This window comes from Bufo gargarizans, chromosome 1 (genome assembly GCF_014858855.1).
Source record: "Bufo gargarizans isolate SCDJY-AF-19 chromosome 1, ASM1485885v1, whole genome shotgun sequence".
Lineage (NCBI taxonomy): Eukaryota > Metazoa > Chordata > Amphibia > Anura > Bufonidae > Bufo > Bufo gargarizans.
Window position 1 is genome coordinate 7129252 of NC_058080.1, and position 21936 is coordinate 7151187.

Genomic DNA, 21936 nt, shown 5'->3' on the forward strand with positions numbered 1-21936 from the left:
ATGCTTTCCCAGAGCCATTATTTTTTTTATTTCTCCGTTCGCTTAGCCGTATGAGGGCTTGCTTTTTGCAGGACAAGCTGGACTTTCTACGGTCACCATTAAATATTGCATAAGATGTAGTAGAGGAAAAAAAATTCCAAATGGTGTGAAAATGGGGGGGGAAAAAATACAATCCCGCCATAGTTTTCTGAGTTTTGTTTTTAAAGAGTTCACTATGGCGTAAAACTCACTGTTCCCTTCATTCTCTGGGTCACTACGATTACAGAGATGGCACAATTCCGTTTTAGAAATTCCGTTATTTTCCATTTTAATTACATTTGAACAGATTGCTAAAAATGGATAGTGGATCGCTGATGTGAACCCCCCTTCTATGTAGTGCAGCATGCTGGCTAACAGCCTATTGGTGACGCCCATATTATTAGATTAGAGGAGCTGTCAAGCACCTCTGTAAGAACACCCACAAGTATGGAAACCCCCCACCATTCTCCTTCATCACAAGACCTGGCTGCAAAAAAAAACGATGTTCAGTGATTATTCTGGCCAAAATATGCAGGTTTAGACCTGTTATTCAGCTCAATAAATAATCACAAATAACAATGTTAGTTCTGAGCAAACTGTAAAAAAAACAAAAAAAAAAAAACAAGCACTGCATATACAATGGATTTGGAAAGTCTTCAGACCCTTTTCATTTTTTTAACATGTTATGTTGCGGACTCGTGCTAAAATAAAATTTTAAAAAAATTAAAGTTTCCCCACCAATCATTAGTACCTCATGATGAGAAAGTAAAAAAAAAAAGAATTTTTTGCAAATTTATTAAAAAGGAAAGAATAACATTTCACTTGGACATAAGTATTCAGAACCTCTGCTAGGACACTCTCTGGGACCTTCCATTTCTCTTGATCATCTCTGAGATGTTTCTACACCTTGGTTGGAGTCACCTGTGGTAAATGCAGCTGATTGGACATGATTTGGAAAGACACAGCCCTGTCTATATGACGTCTCACAGCTGGCAAGGCACATCAGAGCAAAAACCAAGCTACGTAGAGGAAAGAACTGCTTGTAGAGCTCAGAGAAAGGATTGGGTGGAGGCATGGATCTGGAGAAGGGTACAAAAGCATTTCTAAAGCACTGAAAGTTCCCAAGAGCACAGTGATCTCCATACTACTTAAATTGAAGAAGTTTAGAACAACCAGGACTCTTCCTAGAGCCCGCTGCCCCATCAAACTAAGTAATCAAGAGGTGACCAGGAACCCAATGGTCACTGTGGCTGAGCTCCAAAGATCCTGTGTGCAGATGGGAGAAACTTCCAGAAGGTCAACCATCACTGCAGCACTCCACCAATCTGGGCTTTATAGCAGAGCGGCCAGAAAGAAACCTCTCCTCAGTAAGAGACACATGAAAGTTTGACTGGAATTCACAAAAAAAGCACTTGAAGGACTCTCAGACGGCAAGAAACAAGATTCTTTTTACTGATGGAACCAAGATAGAACTTTTTGGCCTCAATTCAGAGGCAATTCTATGTGTGATGTCTGAAAAAAAACAGGTATTGGCCATCACCAGCCCCATACCACCCCTACAGTGAAGCATGATGGCAGCAGCATCATGCTGTGGTGCTGTTTTTCAGCGTCTGGGACTGGGAAAGTATAAAGTGCAATTCACACAGCTAGAAAAACAGTCAACCCTTTGTGACAAAACGGCTGAATATTTTTAATAAAGATCAATTGAAAAATGATTAGCCCAAACTGAGTAAAATGCAATCATACAAAATTGCCTTTAAGCACACAGCCAAGCCAACACAGGAGTGGCTTAGAGACAACTCAGTGAATGTCCTTGAGTGGTCCAGCCAGAGCCCCGACTTGAACCCAACCGAACATTTCTGGAGAAACCTGAATATGGCTGTCCACCGATAGTCACCATCTAACCTGACAGAGCTTGAGAGGATCTGCAGAGAAGAATGGATAGAAACCCCAAAATCCAGGTGCAAACCTTGTGGCATCATACCCAAGAAGACTGGAGGCTTAAATCGTTGCCAAAGGGGCTTTAACTAAGTCCTGAGTAAAGGGTCTGAATACTTATGTCAATTCAAGATTATAGTTTTTCCTTTTAAATAAATTAGCAAAGATTTAATTTTCTATTCCGTTCTCATTATAGAGTATTGAGCGCAGAATGATTATCTTTATTTTTTTATTTTAGCACAAGACCACAACATAACAAAATGTGAAAAAGGGAAAGGGTCTGAAGACTTTCCGAACACACTATACATTTAGATAGACTAGTACAATGCTGCATGGGGAACATATCACCACTGCAGCAGCCACCACTCGAAGCATGATAGACCCAAGAAGCTAAGACCGAGCGGTGGAGAGAAAGTAAGTGTGCTCTCCTCCATAAGTCTGGCGAGAAGGACCCATTTAAAAGTAACACTTAGCATTGCATAGAAAAACCAGTTACCTGCACCAGCCAGATGCCATCCTTTGTGTCCTCCACCAGCTCGTAAAAGTGCATTTCTCCACTGAAGTTTGTGCTGGATCCGGCTTCGGAGGCCTCTTCTTCCTTTAAGGCAGAGTACAACTCGCCTTCCATAAGATCTCCTGGTAATGACAGTCACAATAAAAGATTAGGACGACACTGAATAAAGTGACATATAAAAGGAAGACGACATTCACATAATCACTAAGAACACAAATCAGAGGCGACACACTGCCGATACATCTGGCAGGGGTAGTACCTTTTCTGCAGACTCACATGGGTAAACAACCCCCTTTAAAGGAGTTGTCCGAGTTCAGAGCTGAACCCGGACATATCTCCATTTTCACCCCAGCAGCCCCCCTGACATGAGCATCGGAGCAGTTCATGCTCCGATGCTCTCCTTTGTCCTGGGCTAAATTGCACAGGGCAAAGGCGTTTTTTGAAGTTCTGGTGGCATAACCGGGGCTCTCCATGGGGCTGCCAGGAAGCCCGATGATGTCACCGCCACTGATGGGCAGGCTTTAGCACTGCCCTAGCCAGTAAAACAGCTAGGGCAGCGCTAAAGCCCGCCCATCAGATCCGGTGACGTCATCGAACACACTGCCGGGCGGAAGTTTCCACCCGCCAGTGTGTTATGATAAACAAAAGAGCCCGTGCCCTGCGCGATTTAGCGCAGGGCAAGGGAGCGCATCGGTGCATGAGATGCTCCGATGCTAGCCACAGGGGGGCTGCCTGGATGAAAATAAGGGTATATCCGGGTTCAGCTCTGAACCCGGACAACCCCTTTAATGGGGTTATGCCATGACTGATATAAAAATGAAAATCAGAATCATATAGTACATGCCAATCTATCACCAGCCCTGTACTTTACATGGATCCAGAGATCTCCACATTCATTGCTCCATTTGTTCTGTTAGATTTATTTCAAGCTGGCAGCTCAGGGGGCGTGTGTTTCCTGATGCAGCTCAGGGAGGGGGGGGGGGGCGTGTCCTTTCTGCTGCAGCTCTTTCCCTGTAACTGTCACAGCTTCAGAAGGGATGGTGGCAGTTGAAGATTTAAACAGAGTGCATGAGAACACCCCAGTGTGATGGACGGAGAAATAAGAAAAAAGACAACCAGCAGGTGGCGCTATGCAGATACCTTTTATTGCATAGCTCACTGGCTATACTAAATTTTTACTTACATGCAATTACAAAAGTATTTAAATCCAGGTGCTGGTTTAAAAAAGGTAGAGAATTTTTCCGGGCACAACCCCTTTAGAGGAAACCGATGGTAATGCTGATTGCGGACTTTAAACCCTTCAGATGCCGTCGTCAAATGTGACCATGGCATCTGGGGGGGGGGGATAGAAATCAGGAGTGCACACTACCGGCTGTGCTCCAGCTTCCCCCGTATAGGAAACACTGTAAAAACAAAACCAATAAAACTGTGGTGGAATTGTGTTTTTCTTAGGCTACTTTCACACTAGCGTTGTTTGAATCCGGCGTTCATTTCCGTCACCGGAACTGCCCGCCGGATGCGGAAAAACTTGTGAAAACGGATTACATTTGAATCGGCAATGTGAATGGAAAAATAAAAAAGTTACTGCTTTGGTAAAAAAAAAAATGATAATTGAAAATTACCCGGTCATTAAAGGGATACTCAATGAAAGCACTTGTAATATGCTATATGTAGCAAGCCCATAGGTTCCCCCTAGTGGTGACTGAAGGGCAGCACATGCAGCAGGAGAAGCGGGCAGGCTTGGAGAGAATATGAAAGGTCCCTTGACTTGTATAGTAGCGTATACAGACTTGAGTTTGAGAGGTTTTCCATGAAGAGATAAATGTTTTCAAAAAGCAAAATTAAAACAATTAGGAAAAATCTACCCGCAGAATTTTTCTTCATTATTACAGTGGCGCCCCCTCAACACTTGTTTCCTCTCGTTCGTGTTGACATAGGGTCGTCATGATTACGGGCAAGAGGAAGCAGGTGGTGGTGCGGAGCGGCAGCGCCGAAGAAGGAAGAGACAGTCAGTATATCAGTTTTTTCTCTTCTGCCCTTAATCTCCTTTCATTATTTGTCACAGTCAGACAGACATACCGTATATAAGGAGCAGAGCCTGAATCACCATTTATAGTGAAATCGCTCCACACTGAATTATAAGCAGCCATACAATGCAGAGAAGGATCAGGTAAATGATGTGCAGTCAGTACCCGTCTGATCCCCTACAAATGCCCCTTCACTCCCATCAATGTCCACAGCTGAAGCCCCATTAGCTGTTGGCAGGGCCGTCCTGTTCTCTACTGACAAGGTGGGTGGATCGCTGCGCCAGACAGCGCTCCCCGCGCTGCGCCAGACAGCGCTCCCCGCGCTGCGCCAGACAGCGCTCCCCGCGCTGCGCCAGACAGCGCTCCCCGCGCTGCGCCAGACAGCGCTCCCCGCGCTGCGCCAGACAGCGCTCCCCGCGCTGCGCCAGACAGCGCTCCCCGCGCTGCGCCAGACAGCGCTCCCCGCGCTGCGCCAGACAGCGCTCCCCGCGCTGCGCCAGACAGCGCTCCCCGCGCTGCGCCAGACAGCGCTCCCCGCGCTGCGCCAGACAGCGCTCCCCGCGCTGCGCCAGACAGCGCTCCCCGCGCTGCGCCAGACAGCGCTCCCCGCGCTGCGCCAGACAGCGCTCCCCGCGCTGCGCCAGACAGCGCTCCCCGCGCTGCGCCAGACAGCGCTCCCCGCGCTGCGCCAGACAGCGCTCCCCGCGCTGCGCCAGACAGCGCTCCCCGCGCTGCGCCAGACAGCGCTCCCCGCGCTGCGCCAGACAGCGCTCCCCGCGCTGCGCCAGACAGCGCTCCCCGCGCTGCGCCAGACAGCGCTCCCCGCGCTGCGCCAGACAGCGCTCCCCGCGCTGCGCCAGACAGCGCTCCCCGCGCTGCGCCAGACAGCGCTCCCCGCGCTGCGCCAGACAGCGCTCCCCGCGCTGCGCCAGACAGCGCTCCCCGCGCTGCGCCAGACAGCGCTCCCCGCGCTGCGCCAGACAGCGCTCCCCGCGCTGCGCCAGACAGCGCTCCCCGCGCTGCGCCAGACAGCGCTCCCCGCGCTGCGCCAGACAGCGCTCCCCGCGCTGCGCCAGACAGCGCTCCCCGCGCTGCGCCAGACAGCGCTCCCCGCGCTGCGCCAGACAGCGCTCCCCGCGCTGCGCCAGACAGCGCTCCCCGCGCTGCGCCAGACAGCGCTCCCCGCGCTGCGCCAGACAGCGCTCCCCGCGCTGCGCCAGACAGCGCTCCCCGCGCTGCGCCAGACAGCGCTCCCCGCGCTGCGCCAGACAGCGCTCCCCGCGCTGCGCCAGACAGCGCTCCCCGCGCTGCGCCAGACAGCGCTCCCCGCGCTGCGCCAGACAGCGCTCCCCGCGCTGCGCCAGACAGCGCTCCCGCGCTGCGCCAGACAGCGCTCCCCGCGCTGCGCCAGACAGCGCTCCCCGCGCTGCGCCAGACAGCGCTCCCCGCGCTGCGCCAGACAGCGCTCCCGCGCTGCGCCAGACAGCGCTCCGCGCTGCGCCAGACAGCGCTCCGCGCTACGCCAGACAGCGCTCCGCGCTACGCCAGACAGCGCTCCGCGCTACGCCAGACAGCGCTCCGCGCTACGCCAGACAGCGCTCCGCGCTACGCCAGACAGCGCTCCGCGCTACGCCAGACAGCGCTCCGCGCTACGCCAGACAGCGCTCCGCGCTACGCCAGACAGCGCTCCGCGCTACGCCAGACAGCGCTCCGCGCTACGCCAGACCGCGCTCCGCGCTACGCCAGACCGCGCTCCGCGCTACGCCAGACAGCGCTCCGCGCTACGCCAGACAGCGCTCCGCGCTACGCCAGACAGCGCTCCGCGCTACGCCAGACAGCGCTCCGCGCTACGCCAGACAGCGCTCCGCGCTACGCCAGACAGCGCTCCGCGCTACGCCAGACAGCGCTCCGCGCTACGCCAGACAGCGCTCCGCGCTACGCCAGACAGCGCTCCGCGCTACGCCAGACCGCGCTCCGCGCTACGCCAGACCGCGCTCCGCGCTACGCCAGACCGCGCTCCGCGCTACGCCAGACCGCGCTCCGCGCTACGCCAGACCGCGCTCCGCGCTACGCCAGACCGCGCTCCGCGCTACGCCAGACCGCGCTCCGCGCTACGCCAGACAGCGCTCCGCGCTACGCCAGACAGCGCTCCGCGCTACGCCAGACAGCGCTCCGCGCTCCCCCTGCTACGCCAGACAGCGCTCCGCGCTCCCCCTGCTACGCCAGACAGCGCTCCGCGCTCCCCCTGCTACGCCAGACAGCGCTCCGCGCTCCCCCTGCTACGCCAGACAGCGCTCCGCGCTCCCCCTGCTACGCCAGACAGCGCTCCGCGCTCCCCCTGCTACGCCAGACAGCGCTCCGCGCTCCCCCTGCTACGCCAGACAGCGCTCCGCGCTCCCCCTGCTACGCCAGACAGCGCTCCCCCTGCTACGCCAGACAGCGCTCCCCCTGCTACGCCAGACAGCGCTCCCCCTGCTACGCCAGACAGCGCTCCGCGCTCCCCCTGCTACGCCAGACAGCGCTCCCCCTGCTACGCCAGACAGCGCTCCCCCTGCTACGCCAGACAGCGCTCCCCCTGCTACGCCAGACAGCGCTCCGCGCTCCCCTGCTACGCCAGACAGCGCTCCCCCTGCTACGCCAGACAGCGCTCCCCCTGCTACGCCAGACAGCGCTCCCCCTGCTACGCCAGACAGCGCTCCCCCTGCTACGCCAGACAGCGCTCCGCGCTCCCCCTGCTACGCCAGACAGCGCTCCGCGCTCCCCCTGCTACGCCAGACAGCGCTCCTCGCTCCCCCTGCTACGCCAGACAGCGCTCCTCGCTCCCCCTGCTACGCCAGACAGCGCTCCGCGCTCCCCCTGCTACGCCAGACAGCGCTCCGCGCTCCCCCTGCTACGCCAGACAGCGCTCCGCGCTCCCCCTGCTACGCCAGACAGCGCTCCGCGCTCCCCCTGCTACGCCAGACAGCGCTCCGCGCTCCCCCTGCAACGCCAGACAGCGCTCCGCGCTCCCCCTGCTACGCCAGACAGCGCTCCGCGCTCCCCCTGCTACGCCAGACAGCGCTCCGCGCTCCCCCTGCAACCCCCATATAGCGCTCCGCGCTCCCCCTGCAACCCCCATATAGCGGAAGCCACAGTGAGCCCCTCTAGTACACCGCCACCAGCAATGTGCTCCCCAATACAGTGCCAGACCTTTCATTACAAGTACTAACCTCACCATCTGATGCTAGCGGTTTACAAACAATTTAGATATGTACTATTACGTGAACATTCATACCTGATTTCTCCACCAGTTCCCGGACATCTCTCTTCTCCGGAAGCCCAGAGTATCCCAGTCCACGACATTCCAAGACGGTCTTCAGCTGGTGAAAGCTTAACGTCACTGGGTCTACAAGTTGGCTGGCGAAAATACCCGTCTCATACCACACAATGGTCTCAAAGAACCTTGCCAGGACAAAGAGGATGAGAAAGTAGAGGAGGAGGAGAAATAGCTTCAGCCACATTTTGCCAGTCTTCAAGGATGCAAGTCTCTCTGCCCTCGCCTGTGAAATCAGAGACGGATATAACCGGTGTCAATAAAAAAAAAAAACCTGAGGACTTCACACAATTAATGAACCCAATGTTCTCCCCTGAGGCTTCAGAGATGCGAGATGATTACGACACCTCACGTGTCCTCCATGTGTATGAAGTTGATATACCGCATTCAGGAATGTGTCAACATTTTACATCATCTACAGTTCAAACCTACATAATACACTGACTTCACTCAACTTTTTTCTTTTTCAATTTTTTTGTCCCAACTGAGGACTTCAACATGCGGTATTGCAAAACAGTATGCCTGTCAGTGTATAACCGGATAGGCCTAACGTATGGCCATGATATGCCTGAAGGTCTTTGTTAGGACCTCAGGTACAATGACAACCCATCAGCACCCTCCCTCTAGAGCAAGCCACTTAGGTGCCACAGTCACTACTGACTGCAACATCTAAGGAGCTAGATGGCCAGAAACAGGAAGGACGCCTAGCCTGTGCCGTACATCACAGTAAGGTTAGTAGTACATTGGACCATTTATCAGTCAGCCATATCCCTGCAGTGTTACTGCTGGGTGGTGGCCTTGCTGAAACCTACAAAGCAAGTCTCCTGCCAAAATAGTATGCATGCCCATTATTTACTGCAGTCTTTCATTGCTCATACCAGTGCCCCCCCCCCCCCCCCCCTTTGCTCAGGTACAAAGTGGAGCACAGTGCTTAGGTACAGATTGAAGCAATAATAGCTCCCAGGTATAGACTGCAGTGATAAACAGCGCGCAGATATAGATTAGATTAATACCAGTGGTCAGGTACAGAACGGGCTAATACCAGTGGTCAGGTACAGAACGGGCTAATACCAGTGGTCAGGTACAGAACGGGCTAATACCAGTGGTCAGGTACAGAACGGGCTAATACCAGTGGTCAGGTACAGAACGGGCTAATACCAGTGGTCAGGTACAGAACGGGCTAATACCAGTGGTCAGGTACAGAACGGGCTAATACCAGTGGTCAGGTACAGAACGGGCTAATACCAGTGGTCAGGTACAGAACGGGCTAATACCAGTGGTCAGGTACAGAACGGGCTAATACCAGTGGTCAGGTACAGAACGGGCTAATACCAGTGGTCAGGTACAGAACGGGCTAATACCAGTGGTCAGGTACAGAACGGGCTAATACCAGTGGTCAGGTACAGAACGGGCTAATACCAGTGGTCAGGTACAGAACGGGCTAATACCAGTGGTCAGGTACAGAACGGGCTAATACCAGTGGTCAGGTACAGAACGGGCTAATACCAGTGGTCAGGTACAGAACGGGCTAATACCAGTGGTCAGGTACAGAACGGGCTAATACCAGTGGTCAGGTACAGAACGGGCTAATACCAGTGGTCAGGTACAGAACGGGCTAATACCAGTGGTCAGGTACAGAACGGGCTAATACCAGTGGTCAGGTACAGAACGGGCTAATACCAGTGGTCAGGTACAGAACGGGCTAATACCAGTGGTCAGGTACAGAACGGGCTAATACCAGTGGTCAGGTACAGAACGGGCTAATACCAGTGGTCAGGTACAGAACGGGCTAATACCAGTGGTCAGGTACAGAACGGGCTAATACCAGTGGTCAGGTACAGAACGGGCTAATACCAGTGGTCAGGTACAGAACGGGCTAATACCAGTGGTCAGGTACAGAACGGGCTAATACCAGTGGTCAGGTACAGAACGGGCTAATACCAGTGGTCAGGTACAGAACGGGCTAATACCAGTGGTCAGGTACAGAACGGGCTAATACCAGTGGTCAGGTACAGAACGGGCTAATACCAGTGGTCAGGTACAGAACGGGCTAATACCAGTGGTCAGGTACAGAACGGGCTAATACCAGTGGTCAGGTACAGAACGGGCTAATACCAGTGGTCAGGTACAGAACGGGCTAATACCAGTGGTCAGGTACAGAACGGGCTAATACCAGTGGTCAGGTACAGAACGGGCTAATACCAGTGGTCAGGTACAGAACGGGCTAATACCAGTGGTCAGGTACAGAACGGGCTAATACCAGTGGTCAGGTACAGAACGGGCTAATACCAGTGGTCAGGTACAGAACGGGCTAATACCAGTGGTCAGGTACAGAACGGGCTAATACCAGTGGTCAGGTACAGAACGGGCTAATACCAGTGGTCAGGTACAGAACGGGCTAATACCAGTGGTCAGGTACAGAACGGGCTAATACCAGTGGTCAGGTACAGAACGGGCTAATACCAGTGGTCAGGTACAGAACGGGCTAATACCAGTGGTCAGGTACAGAACGGGCTAATACCAGTGGTCAGGTACAGAACGGGGTAATACCAGTGGTCAGGTACAGAACGGGGTAATACCAGTGCTCAGGTACAGAACGGGGTAATACCAGTGCTCAGGTACAGAACGGGGTAATACCAGTGCTCAGGTACAGAACGGGGTAATACCAGTGCTCAGGTACAGAACGGGGTAATACCAGTGCTCAGGTACAGAACGGGGTAATACCAGTGCTCAGGTACAGAACGGGGTAATACCAGTGCTCAGGTACAGAACGGGGTAATACCAGTGCTCAGGTACAGAACGGGGTAATACCAGTGCTCAGGTACAGAACGGGGTAATACCAGTGCTCAGGTACAGAACGGGGTAATACCAGTGCTCAGGTACAGAACGGGGTAATACCAGTGCTCAGGTACAGAACGGGGTAATACCAGTGCTCAGGTACAGAACGGGTAATACCAGTGGTCAGGTACAGAACGGGGTAATACATGCATTCAGTATACCCAGGATAATGGCACACTGCATGTACAGTCAGTATCAGGATGGATAAAAATCAATGATTTAAAAAAATAACGTTTTTATTTAAAAATCAGGTTTTTTTATATATAAAATGCTTTTTGAGGAAAATATATTACCATCCAAAGGTTATTCCATCATGAAATAAAGATTTGTTTTTTAATTATGTAGAATAAGGCTTTACGTGGACGCCCATATTGTTGAATGGATTAGGCAGTGGCTGAGGGACAGGCAACAGAGGGTTGTAGTCAATGGAGTATATTCAGACCATGGTCTTGTTACCAGTGGGGTACCTCAGGGATCTGTTCTGGGACCCATATTGTTTAATATCTCTATCAGCGAAATTACAGAAGGCATCGATGTTAAGGTTTGTCTTTTTGCTGATGACACAAAGACTTGTAACAGGGTTGATGTTCCTGGAGGGATACACCAAATGGAAAAGGATTTAGGAAAACAAGAGGAATGGTAAAAAAATCTGGCAACTAAAATGTAATGTTGATAAGTGCAAGATAATGCATCTGGGACGTAAAAACCCAAGAGCAGAATATAAAATCAGTGATACAGTCCTAACCTCAGTATCTGAGGAAAGGGATTTAGGGGTCATTATTTCAGAAGACTTAAAGGTAGGCAGACAATGTCATAGAGCAGCAGGAGATGCTAGCAGAATGCTTGGGTGTATAGGTAGAGGCATTACCAGTAGAAAGAGGGAGGCGCTCATGCCGCTCTACAGAGCACTAGTGAGACCTCATCTGGAGTATTGTGCTCAGTACTGGAGACCATATCTCCAGAAGGATATTGATACTTTGGAGAGAGTTCAGAGAAGAGCTACTAAACTGGTACATGGATTGCAGGATAAAACTTACCAGGAAAGATTAAAGGACCTTAAAGAGGACCTTTCACCTAAAAAAAAATGTAAACTAAGACTATAGCGTTACTTACATGCCCCCATGATTTCTTGAACGTTAATTCTTTTTTCATTCTGTGCCCCCGTTTGTCCGCTATGCCCCCCGGAATAATTCCCGCCGTCTATGCTAATGAGCCTGCCTCAAATGGGCTGGCTTTAAAAGTTCTCCCGGTCGTGATAGACGAAATCGCTCCAGTTCTCTGAAGTCTCGCGAGAACTGGAGCGTCTTCTCCCTGGCTAAGAGCGGAGCGCGCTGATTGGATGCGCTCCGTGCCAGGGAGAAGATGGAAGGCACGACCGGGAGAACTTTTAAAGCCAGCCCATTTGAGGCTGGCTCATTAGCATAGACGGCGGGAATTATTCCGGGGGGCATAGCGGACAAACGGGGGCACAGAATGAAAAAAGAATTAACGTTCAAGAAATCATGGGGGCATGTAAGTAACGCTATAGTCTTAGTTTACATTTTTTTTTTTAGGTGAAAGGTCCTCTTTAACATGTATAGCTTGGAAGAAAGACGAGACAGAGGGGATATGATAGAAACTTTTAAATACATAAAGGGAATCAACTCGGTAAAAGAGGAGAGAATATTTAAAAGAAGAAAAACTACCACAAGAGGACATAGTTGTAAATTAGAGGGGCAAAGGTTTAAAAGTAATATCAGGAAGTATTACTTTACTGAGAGAGTAGTGGATGCATGGAATAGCCTTCCTGCAGAAGTGGTAGCTGCAAATACAGTGGAGGAGTTTAAGCATGCATGGGATAGGCATAAGGCTATCCTTCATATAAGATAGGGCCGGGGGCTATCCATAGTATTCAGTATATTGGGCAGACTAGATGGGCCAAATGGTTCTTATCTGCCGACACATTCTGTTTCTAAATGTGTACTTTTTTGGGGAAATAAATTCCATTAATCCATTCACAATGTCATGCTCTTCCAGAGGTTTTTGTAAGATTATTGGGCAGTTTCTCTGCCTACAAGATATTATCACAGATGCTTGGTTTACTTTTGCAGTTCTCAAAACTGAATTTGACTCAGCAGAGATCACATGCCGCCTCTTCACAGCACAAATGTTATAACACGAACAGAGTTGAGAAAAATACCTTAATCCTAACCAAACTAATATGAAAAGTTGTTATTCTAAATATCTTCATCTACTTGCATATTATAAGTTATACCAGCAAGAATTAGTCTTTATGTAGAAAACTATGATTTAAATCAAATCCACCCTGGTCAGTATTGTGCATTAGTACGTGAAGCCATCACCAGGACTGGATCTCATATTTCTTCTCTTCTTTGCATCCACTTTGGCTTCAAAATACCGATACAAAACCAGGACCAACTCTGCAGTGTATGAACAAGGCCCAACACAGCGCTGAGGTACAGGAGCGGTCTACATAAATGCTTAGAGACCCTATTAAACCTGAAGTGACCGCACAGCCCCGGCCGGGACACGTCACCAAACTCGTTTTACCGGAAACTCTGCTAACAAAACCAAGAATAACACCTGAGATGGAGGGAAGGAGGGGCGGAAAATATCACTGTAAGTGATCGGCGACTGTAAACCAACATCTAGGCAGCTTCCTCCATTGTAACCAGAGTCGTCCTGGAAAAGCTGGGTGACAACAACCCACACGAGATCTACTACTGCTCAGGGGTTGTCACTCAGCTTTTCCAGGCTCCTGAATGGCCAATCTGCTCTGACCTGCATCAATACTCATATGGACAATGGATCAATGGCTGACAAAGCCGACCACGTCCCTTTAATAAAAGGAATGGTAACGATTTACTCATGTACTTCCAGGGGGAATAAGGGAGGGACGGCACGTCGTCGAGCTCTAAGGAACGATGCTCCAGCTTTGATGCAGGTGTTGACTAAAACAGACATCGCAGAAATGGTGACATTCACTGACAACAAGCAGAGATGCTGAAGATGGTGAGGACCGGTCACACCGAGTGTATCGGAAAGCTGTAGAGCTTTTCATTATACAAAGACCATCTTCGCTAACGGAGAATTACCGCGCCGATCCCCTTTCCTGGCACTAAGGGTGCGTTCACACCGAGTAGTGTTGGCGTGGATTCCGTACCTAAAATCTACTCCAAAAACGCAAGCTGAACTTCCCCAAAGATGCGTCCGGTCCGTTCTTTAGGCTGGGTTCACACCTGGGCGTTTTACAGCGCGTACGATCGCGCTGTAAAACGCCCGAAGCCCCAAGAAGTACATGAGCTTCTTTGGGGCGTCTTGTCGCGCGTTCCCGTACATAGACTTTCAGGAACGCGCGACAACGGGCGTTCGCTTGTCTCTGTATGCGCGATTGCAAATGCCGGTACAATCGCGCATACAGAGCACTTCATCGCGAACGCTCAAGTGTGAACCCAGGGTTAGGCCGAATCCACATCCGGAATTCCGGAGCTAAAAAACCACATCAGGAAAAAAAAAAAAAAAAAAAAAAAAACACGACGCAGATTCGGCATCAATTAGTTTTTTCAGCACAGAAAATACTCAGTGTGAACATAACTCTAAAGTCCACCGACAGCATTTATTTTATTTTTTTTCCGCGTGGTTTTGATGCTTTTTTTTTTTTTTTTAATGTTCATACTGATGACATATTCCCTCATATCTGATCAGTGAGGGTCTGACACCCGGGACCCCCACTGATCAGCTGTTTAAAGGGTTTCTACCACTTAGGTGTCACATATTTGGCTGTCAGACACTAGCGATCCGCTAGTGTCTGCTCTGGCCAACCATTCTAATACAATTGCTTTTGGGGCGGTGGTTTGGCTAAAAAAACAACTTTTATTATTATGCTAATGAGCCTCTAGGTGCTATGAGGGCGTCATTAGCACCTAGAGGCTCCGTCTACCTTTAGAAACTGCCGCCCCCAGCGCGTCCCTCCAGCCCGCCCATCTCCTCCTGAATGCGATCCTCGTATGTATTCTGCGCATGCGCAGTAAATGTCTGACAGCTTCCCTGCTCAGACATCTCCACTGCGCCTGTCCTCGGAGCACTATGGCGTCATCGCGCAGGCGCAGTGGAGATGTCTGAGCAAGGAAGCGATCAGACATTCACTGCGCATGCGCAGAATACATACGAGGATCGCATTCAGGAGGAGATGGGCGGGCTGGAGGGACGCGCTCGGCGGCGGCCGTTTCTGAAGGTAGACGGAGCCTCTAGGTGCTAATGACGCCCCCATAGCACCTAGAGGCTCATTAGCATATTAATAAAAGTAGTTTTTTTAGCCAAACCACCGCCCCAAAAGCAATTATATTAGGATGGTTGGCCAGAGCAGACACTAGCGGATCGCTAGTGTCTGACAGCCAAATATGTGACACCTAAGTGGTAGAAACCCTTTAAGGAGGCGCCATCCTGTATATAGTGGCTGTTCTTGGTACTGCGCCCAGGTCATGTGACCGATAAACGTGATATCACTGGCCTAGTAAGTCAGTTTTCTTTCCGTTTTTTTTTTGTGGACCGTATGTGGAACTATTCATTTCAATGGGTCCACAAAAAAAGAAAGTATGCTTTCCGTATGTCCGTAAAAAAAAATAGAACATGCCCTACTATTGTCCGCATAACATATGAAGGCCTCTTGCACACAACCATATGGCTTTTTCAGTATTTTGTGGTACGCAAAAAACAGATCTGCCAAAAATACGGATGACGTCCGTGTGCATTTCATTTTTTGCGGAATGGAACTGCTGGCCCCCGATAGAACAGTTCTATCCTTGTCCGTTATGCGGACAATAATAGGACATGTTTTATACTTGAACGGAAAACTGAAATACGGAAATATATTAAAAATACGTTTTTTTTTTGCGGATCCATTGAAATGAATGAACAATAGTGGTAAAGGCAGCTCTCACCTCTTCTAGACGAGCAAGGGTGCCGCACCTTGTTGCAGTTGAACAAATATTGGAAGAAAAATCCGGCTCCGCGTCTGAGCAGGAAACACTTTTTATTAATGCGGTTAAAATCTTCATACAGGATAAGTTTCATCAACGCGTTTCAGACCATATGACAATTTTTGTTCTTCCTCATGACATGCGAAACTTGCAATAGATTGGGGAGCACATGTGGCACAAACACCTGGCGGTGCAGTCGGCAGGTCACGTGGCCCAGAGAGAACACACCCGGCACAATCACTCCGTGTAATAATTGGATACAAATTGATACAAAGAACATACACAGATTTGTAATAGCTAGAAAAAAAGACGTATAGGCAGACGGCCCTACTAAACAACAATACAAACATAAGAATACAAGTAAAAGTACATCCATAATAAGAAAAATAAACAAGCAATAAATTCTCTCAGTACTGCAAAATGAGATCGGGGTCTTTTATTTATTTTTATTTTATTTGGTTGCCGTGAATCTATCTGAAAAATCCAAAATGCTTCTCTGTTTAACAGATTCACGGCAACCAAATAAAATAAAAATAAATAAAAGACCCCGATCTCATTTTGCAGTACTGAGAGAATTTATTGCTTGTTTATTTTTCTTATTATGGATGTACTTTTACTTGTATTCTTATGTTTGTATTGTTGTTTAGTAGGGCCGTCTGCCTATACGTCTAATCTGTGTATGTTCTTTGTATCGATTTGTATCCAATTATTACACGGAGTGATTGTGCCGGGTGCGTTCTCTCTGGGCCACGTGACCTGCCGATTGGGGAGCACATGAGGCACAATCCAAGGAAGGACCAAAATTGTCATATGGTCTGAAACGCGTTGACGAAACTTATCCTGTATGAAGATTTTAACCGCATTAATAAAAAGCGTTTCCCGCTTAGATTATTCTTCCAACCATTGAAATGAATGGTTCCGTATACGGAACGTGTTCGTGTGCAAGATACTGCTGTTCTATTAGGGGTCAGCTGTTCCGTCCTGCGTAATACGGAATGCACACGGGCGTCATCTGTATATTTTTTGCGTACCGCAAAATGCATACAGTCGTGTGCATGAGGCCTTAACCAAAGGGCGTATCCGTCAATACAAAAGTGCATTTTTAGCTTGTGGTTTTTGGCGCATATTCACACACGTACAGAGCGTTTTTTTATACTTCCGCCCCAGAATACGGTAGGTCACTTCTTATTCCCACGTGTAAAAAATAAAAATAAAAACACAAGTGCTACTTCCCACTGAAATGAAGGGGAGGCTGTTCTAAAGCGATTTTTCTGGAGAAGAATTTTGGGCAGAAACGCTTCAAAACACTCAGTGTGTGAACTGGCCCTAGGGTCTGCGTCAGTCTAGAGAGGGCAGTGATGTGTGCGGGGCAGAGGACGGGCGCCCACACCCCCTACCTCATCGGCGGCAGGAAGGAGAGGACGCTCAGGCGCTGCACGGCAGGGAGCCCGCCTCCATCGCCGGCTTCTCCGCGGTCACGGACGGTGTTTACCGGGGCTGCAATCAGCTGAGCAACAAGACAGCAGTGACGTCACCGCGAACTCCGAACCCGGCTGCGTGTGTGCGCTGCTCTGCCAGAGTGTTTGGGGGCGAGGTCTAACCATAGAGAGTAGCTGGGAGAGTGACAGACGAGACAGGCGGTGGCATAGAGATGGGGGACTGATGGCCAGACAAGACGGAGTGACTCACCTGGGGATGCAGCGCCACCGTGTGGAGTGGTGGGGTAGCTGACGCCGAGTTGATTGGTTTTATCACATTATGTCAGCGCTGAAATGATGCAAATTCCATTGTAAATTTCTCACAACTTTATTTGCACCATCAGCACTGAGTTGTATTGAACTGCATGGTGTGACTACAACCCTCAACGTGGATGTAATTGTTACTTTTGTTATGCAGATGTATTGGGGATGCAGCATCAAGGCATTAAAGGGTTACTGCAGGATTTTACTATCGATGACCATCTATAACAAATCGTGGGGGTCTGACACCTCACTGATCTGGAGTCAGAAGTCAGCGCCAGGACTACACAGCGCTGCCCATGGTGTGGTGGACAGAGGTGGTAACTGCAGCGCTGCTCCCATTCACCTCACTGCTGCAGTTACCACCTCCGTCCACTGCACCATGGATAACGCCTGTTGTTGGCCTGCCCTTAGCGCTGCAGCCTCTCTACCCCTTTACTTGCCGCATACCCAGAAGGGCAGGCAGGTAATATCATAACCCCCGGAGTCTGCTTGGCTCCACTGAACAGAACCTGTCAGCGGCACTGACTTCTGCTGATGGCCGCTCACAGGTCACATTCTGCAGAGAGGCTCCATATGGTTTTCACAGCACTAATAATAGGGAGCATTCCTGCTGGTACTTCATGGTGCCACTCTCTATCTGCTATTTCTGGGGTACTCTCTGCTTGGTGATGTTTAATAGAGGCACTCCTGCACAGTTACTGTAGTAACTAAATGCCTATGACGTTTAATAGAGGCACTCCTGCACAGATACTGTAGTAACTAAATGCCTATGATGTTTATTAGAGGCACTCCTGAACAGTTACTGTAGTAACTAAATGCCTATGACGTTTAATAGAGGCACTCCTGCACAGATACTGTAGTAACTAAATGCCTATGATGTTTATTAGAGGCACTCCTGCACAGTTACTGTAGTAACTAAATGCCTATGATGTTTAATAGAGGCACTCCTGCATAGTTACTGTAGTAACTAAATGCCTATGATGTTTAATAGAGGCACTCCTGCACAGATACTGTAGTAACTAAATGCCTATGATGTTTAATAGAGGCACTCCTGCACAGATACTGTAGTAACTAAATGCCAATTACATTTAATAGAGGCACTCCTGCACAGTTACTGTAGTAACTAAATGCCTATGATGTTTAATAGAGGCACTCCTGCACAGATACTGTAGTAACTAAATGCCAATTACATTTAATAGAGGCACTCCTGCACAGTTACTGTAGTAACTAAATGCCTATGATGTTTAATAGAGGCACTCCTGCACAGATACTGTAGTAACTAAATGCCAATTACATTTAATAGAGGCACTCCTGCACAGTTACTGTAGTAACTAAATGCCTAAGACGTTTAGTAGAGGCACTCCTGCACAGTTACTGTAGTAACTAAATGCCTATGACGTTTAATAGAGGCACTCCTGCACAGTTACTGTAGTAACTAAATGCCTATGACGTTTAATAGAGGCACTCCTGCACAGTTACTGTAGAAACTAAATACCTATGACGTTTAATAGAGGCACTCCTGCACAGTTACTGTAGTAACTAAATGCCTATGACGTTTAATAGAGGCACTCCAGCACAGTTACTGTAGTAACTAAATGCCTATGAAGTTTAATAGAGGCACTCCTGCACAGTTACTGTAGTAACTAAATGCCTATGACGTTTAATAGAGGCACTCCTGCACAGTTACTGTAGAAACTAAATACCTATGACGTTTAATAGAGGCACTCCTGCACAGTTACTGTAGTAACTAAATGCCTATGACGTTTAATAGAGGCACTCCAGCACAGTTACTGTAGTAACTAAATGCCTATGATGTTTAATAGAGGCACTCCAGCACAGTTACTGTAGTAACTAAATGCCTATGACGTTTAATAGAGGCACTCCAGCAGTTACTGTAATAACTAAATGCCTATGACGTTTAATAGAGGCACTCCTGCACAGTTACTGTAGTAACTAAATGCCTATGACGTTTAATAGAGGCACTCCAGCACAGTTACTGTAGTAACTAAATGCCTATGGCGTTTAATAGAGGCACTCCAGCACAGTTACTGTAGTAACTAAATGCCTATGACGTTTAATAGAGGCACTCCTGCACAGTTACTGTAGTAACTAAATGCCTATGACGTTTAGTAGAGGCACTCCTGCACAGTTACTGTAGTAACTAAATGCCTATGACGTTTAATAGAGGCACTCCTGCACAGTTACTGTAGTAACTAAATGCCTATGATGTTTATTAGAGGCACTCCTGCACAGTTACTGTAGTAACTAAATGCCTATGACGTTTAATAGAGGCACTCCTGCACAGTTACTGTAGTAACTAAATGCCTATGACGTTTAATAGAGGCACTCCTGCACAGTTACTGTAGTAACTAAATTCCTATGACGTTTAATAGAGGCACTCCTGCACAGTTTCTGTAGTGACTAAATGCCTATGACGTTTAATAGAGGCACTCCAGCACAGTTACTGTAGTAACTAAATGCCTATGACGTTTAATAGAGGCACTCCAGCACAGTTACTGTAGTAACTAAATGCCTATGACGTTTAATAGAGGCACTCCAGCACAGTTACTGTAGTAACTAAATGCCAATTACATTTAATAGAGGCACTCCAGCACAGTTACTGTAGTAACTAAATGCCTATGACGTTTAATAGAGGCACTCCAGCACAGTTACTGTAGTAACTAAATTCCTATGACGTTTAATAGAGGCACTTCAGCACAGTTACTGTAGTAACTAAATGCCTATGATGTTTAATAGAGGCACTACTGCACAGTTACTGTAGTAACTAAATGCCAATTACGTTTAATAGAGGCACTCCAGCACAGTTACTGTAGTAACTAAATGCCTATGACGTTTAATAGAGGCACTCCTGCACAGTTACTGTAGTAACTAAATGCCTATGACGTTTAATAGAGGCACTCCAGCACAGTTACTGTAGTAACTAAATGCCTATGATGTTTAATAGAGGCACTCCAGCACAGTTACTGTAGTAACTAAATGCCTATGACGTTTAATAGAGGCACTCCAGCAGTTACTGTAATAACTAAATGCCTATGACGTTTAATAGAGGCACTCCTGCACAGTTACTGTAGTAACTAAATGCCTATGACGTTTAATAGAGGCACTCCAGCACAGTTACTGTAGTAACTAAATGCCTATGGCGTTTAATAGAGGCACTCCAGCACAGTTACTGTAGTAACTAAATGCCTATGACGTTTAATAGAGGCACTCCTGCACAGTTACTGTAGTAACTAAATGCCTATGACGTTTAGTAGAGGCACTCCTGCACAGTTACTGTAGTAACTAAATGCCTATGACGTTTAATAGAGGCACTCCTGCACAGTTACTGTAGTAACTAAATGCCTATGTTTATTAGAGGCACTCCTGCACAGTTACTGTAGTAACTAAATGCCTATGACGTTTAATAGAGGCACTCCTGCACAGTTACTGTAGTAACTAAATGCCTATGACGTTTAATAGAGGCACTCCTGCACAGTTACTGTAGTAACTAAATTCCTATGACGTTTAATAGAGGCACTCCTGCACAGTTTCTGTAGTGACTAAATGCCTATGACGTTTAATAGAGGCACTCCAGCACAGTTACTGTAGTAACTAAATGCCTATGACGTTTAATAGAGGCACTCCAGCACAGTTACTGTAGTAACTAAATGCCTATGACGTTTAATAGAGGCACTCCAGCACAGTTACTGTAGTAACTAAATGCCAATTACATTTAATAGAGGCACTCCAGCACAGTTACTGTAGTAACTAAATGCCTATGACGTTTAATAGAGGCACTCCAGCACAGTTACTGTAGTAACTAAATTCCTATGACGTTTAATAGAGGCACTTCAGCACAGTTACTGTAGTAACTAAATGCCTATGATGTTTAATAGAGGCACTACTGCACAGTTACTGTAGTAACTAAATGCCAATTACGTTTAATAGAGGCACTCCAGCACAGTTACTGTAGTAACTAAATGCCTATGACGTTTAATATAGGCACTCCTGCACAGTTACTGTAGTAACTAAATGCCAATTACATTTAATAGAGGCACTCCTGCACAGTTACTGTAGTAACTAAATGCCTATGACGTTTAATAGAGGCACTCCAGCACAGTTACTGTAGTAACTAAATGCCTATGACGTTTAATAGAGGCACTCCAGCACAGTTACTGTAGTAACTAAATGCCTATGACGTTTAATAGAGGCACTCCAGCACAGTTACTGTAGTAACTAAATGCCTATGACGTTTAATATAGGCACTCCTGCACAGTTACTGTAGTAACTAAATGCCAATTACATTTAATAGAGGCACTCCTGCACAGTTACTGTAGTAACTAAATGCCTATGACATTTAATAGAGGCACTCCTGCACAGTTACTGTAGTAACTAAATGCCTATGACGTTTAATAGAGGCACTCCAGCACAGTTACTGTAGTAACTAAATGCCTATGAAGTTTAATAGAGGCACTCCAGCACAGTTACTGTAGTAACTAAATGCCTATGACGTTTAATATAGGCACTCCTGCACAGTTACTGTAGTAACTAAATGCCAATTACATTT

The 21936-nt window shown here is 48.3% G+C and overlaps 1 protein-coding gene across 1 annotated transcript in view; it reads right to left on the minus strand.

Moving 5' to 3' along the window:
• Positions 1-17222, minus strand: part of RNF103 (ring finger protein 103) — a 29396-nt gene extending 12174 nt beyond the window's left edge. Inside the window, exons 1-3 of the mRNA XM_044281364.1 lie at positions 17025-17222; positions 7772-8036; positions 2453-2592 (exon numbers count right to left, since the gene is read on the minus strand). Of these exons, the coding sequence (XP_044137299.1) occupies positions 2453-2592; positions 7772-7997 (366 nt within the window). The 5' untranslated portion in view covers positions 7998-8036; positions 17025-17222. The remainder of the gene's footprint in view (positions 1-2452; positions 2593-7771; positions 8037-17024) is intronic.
• Positions 17223-21936: the final 4714 nt, after the last annotated feature.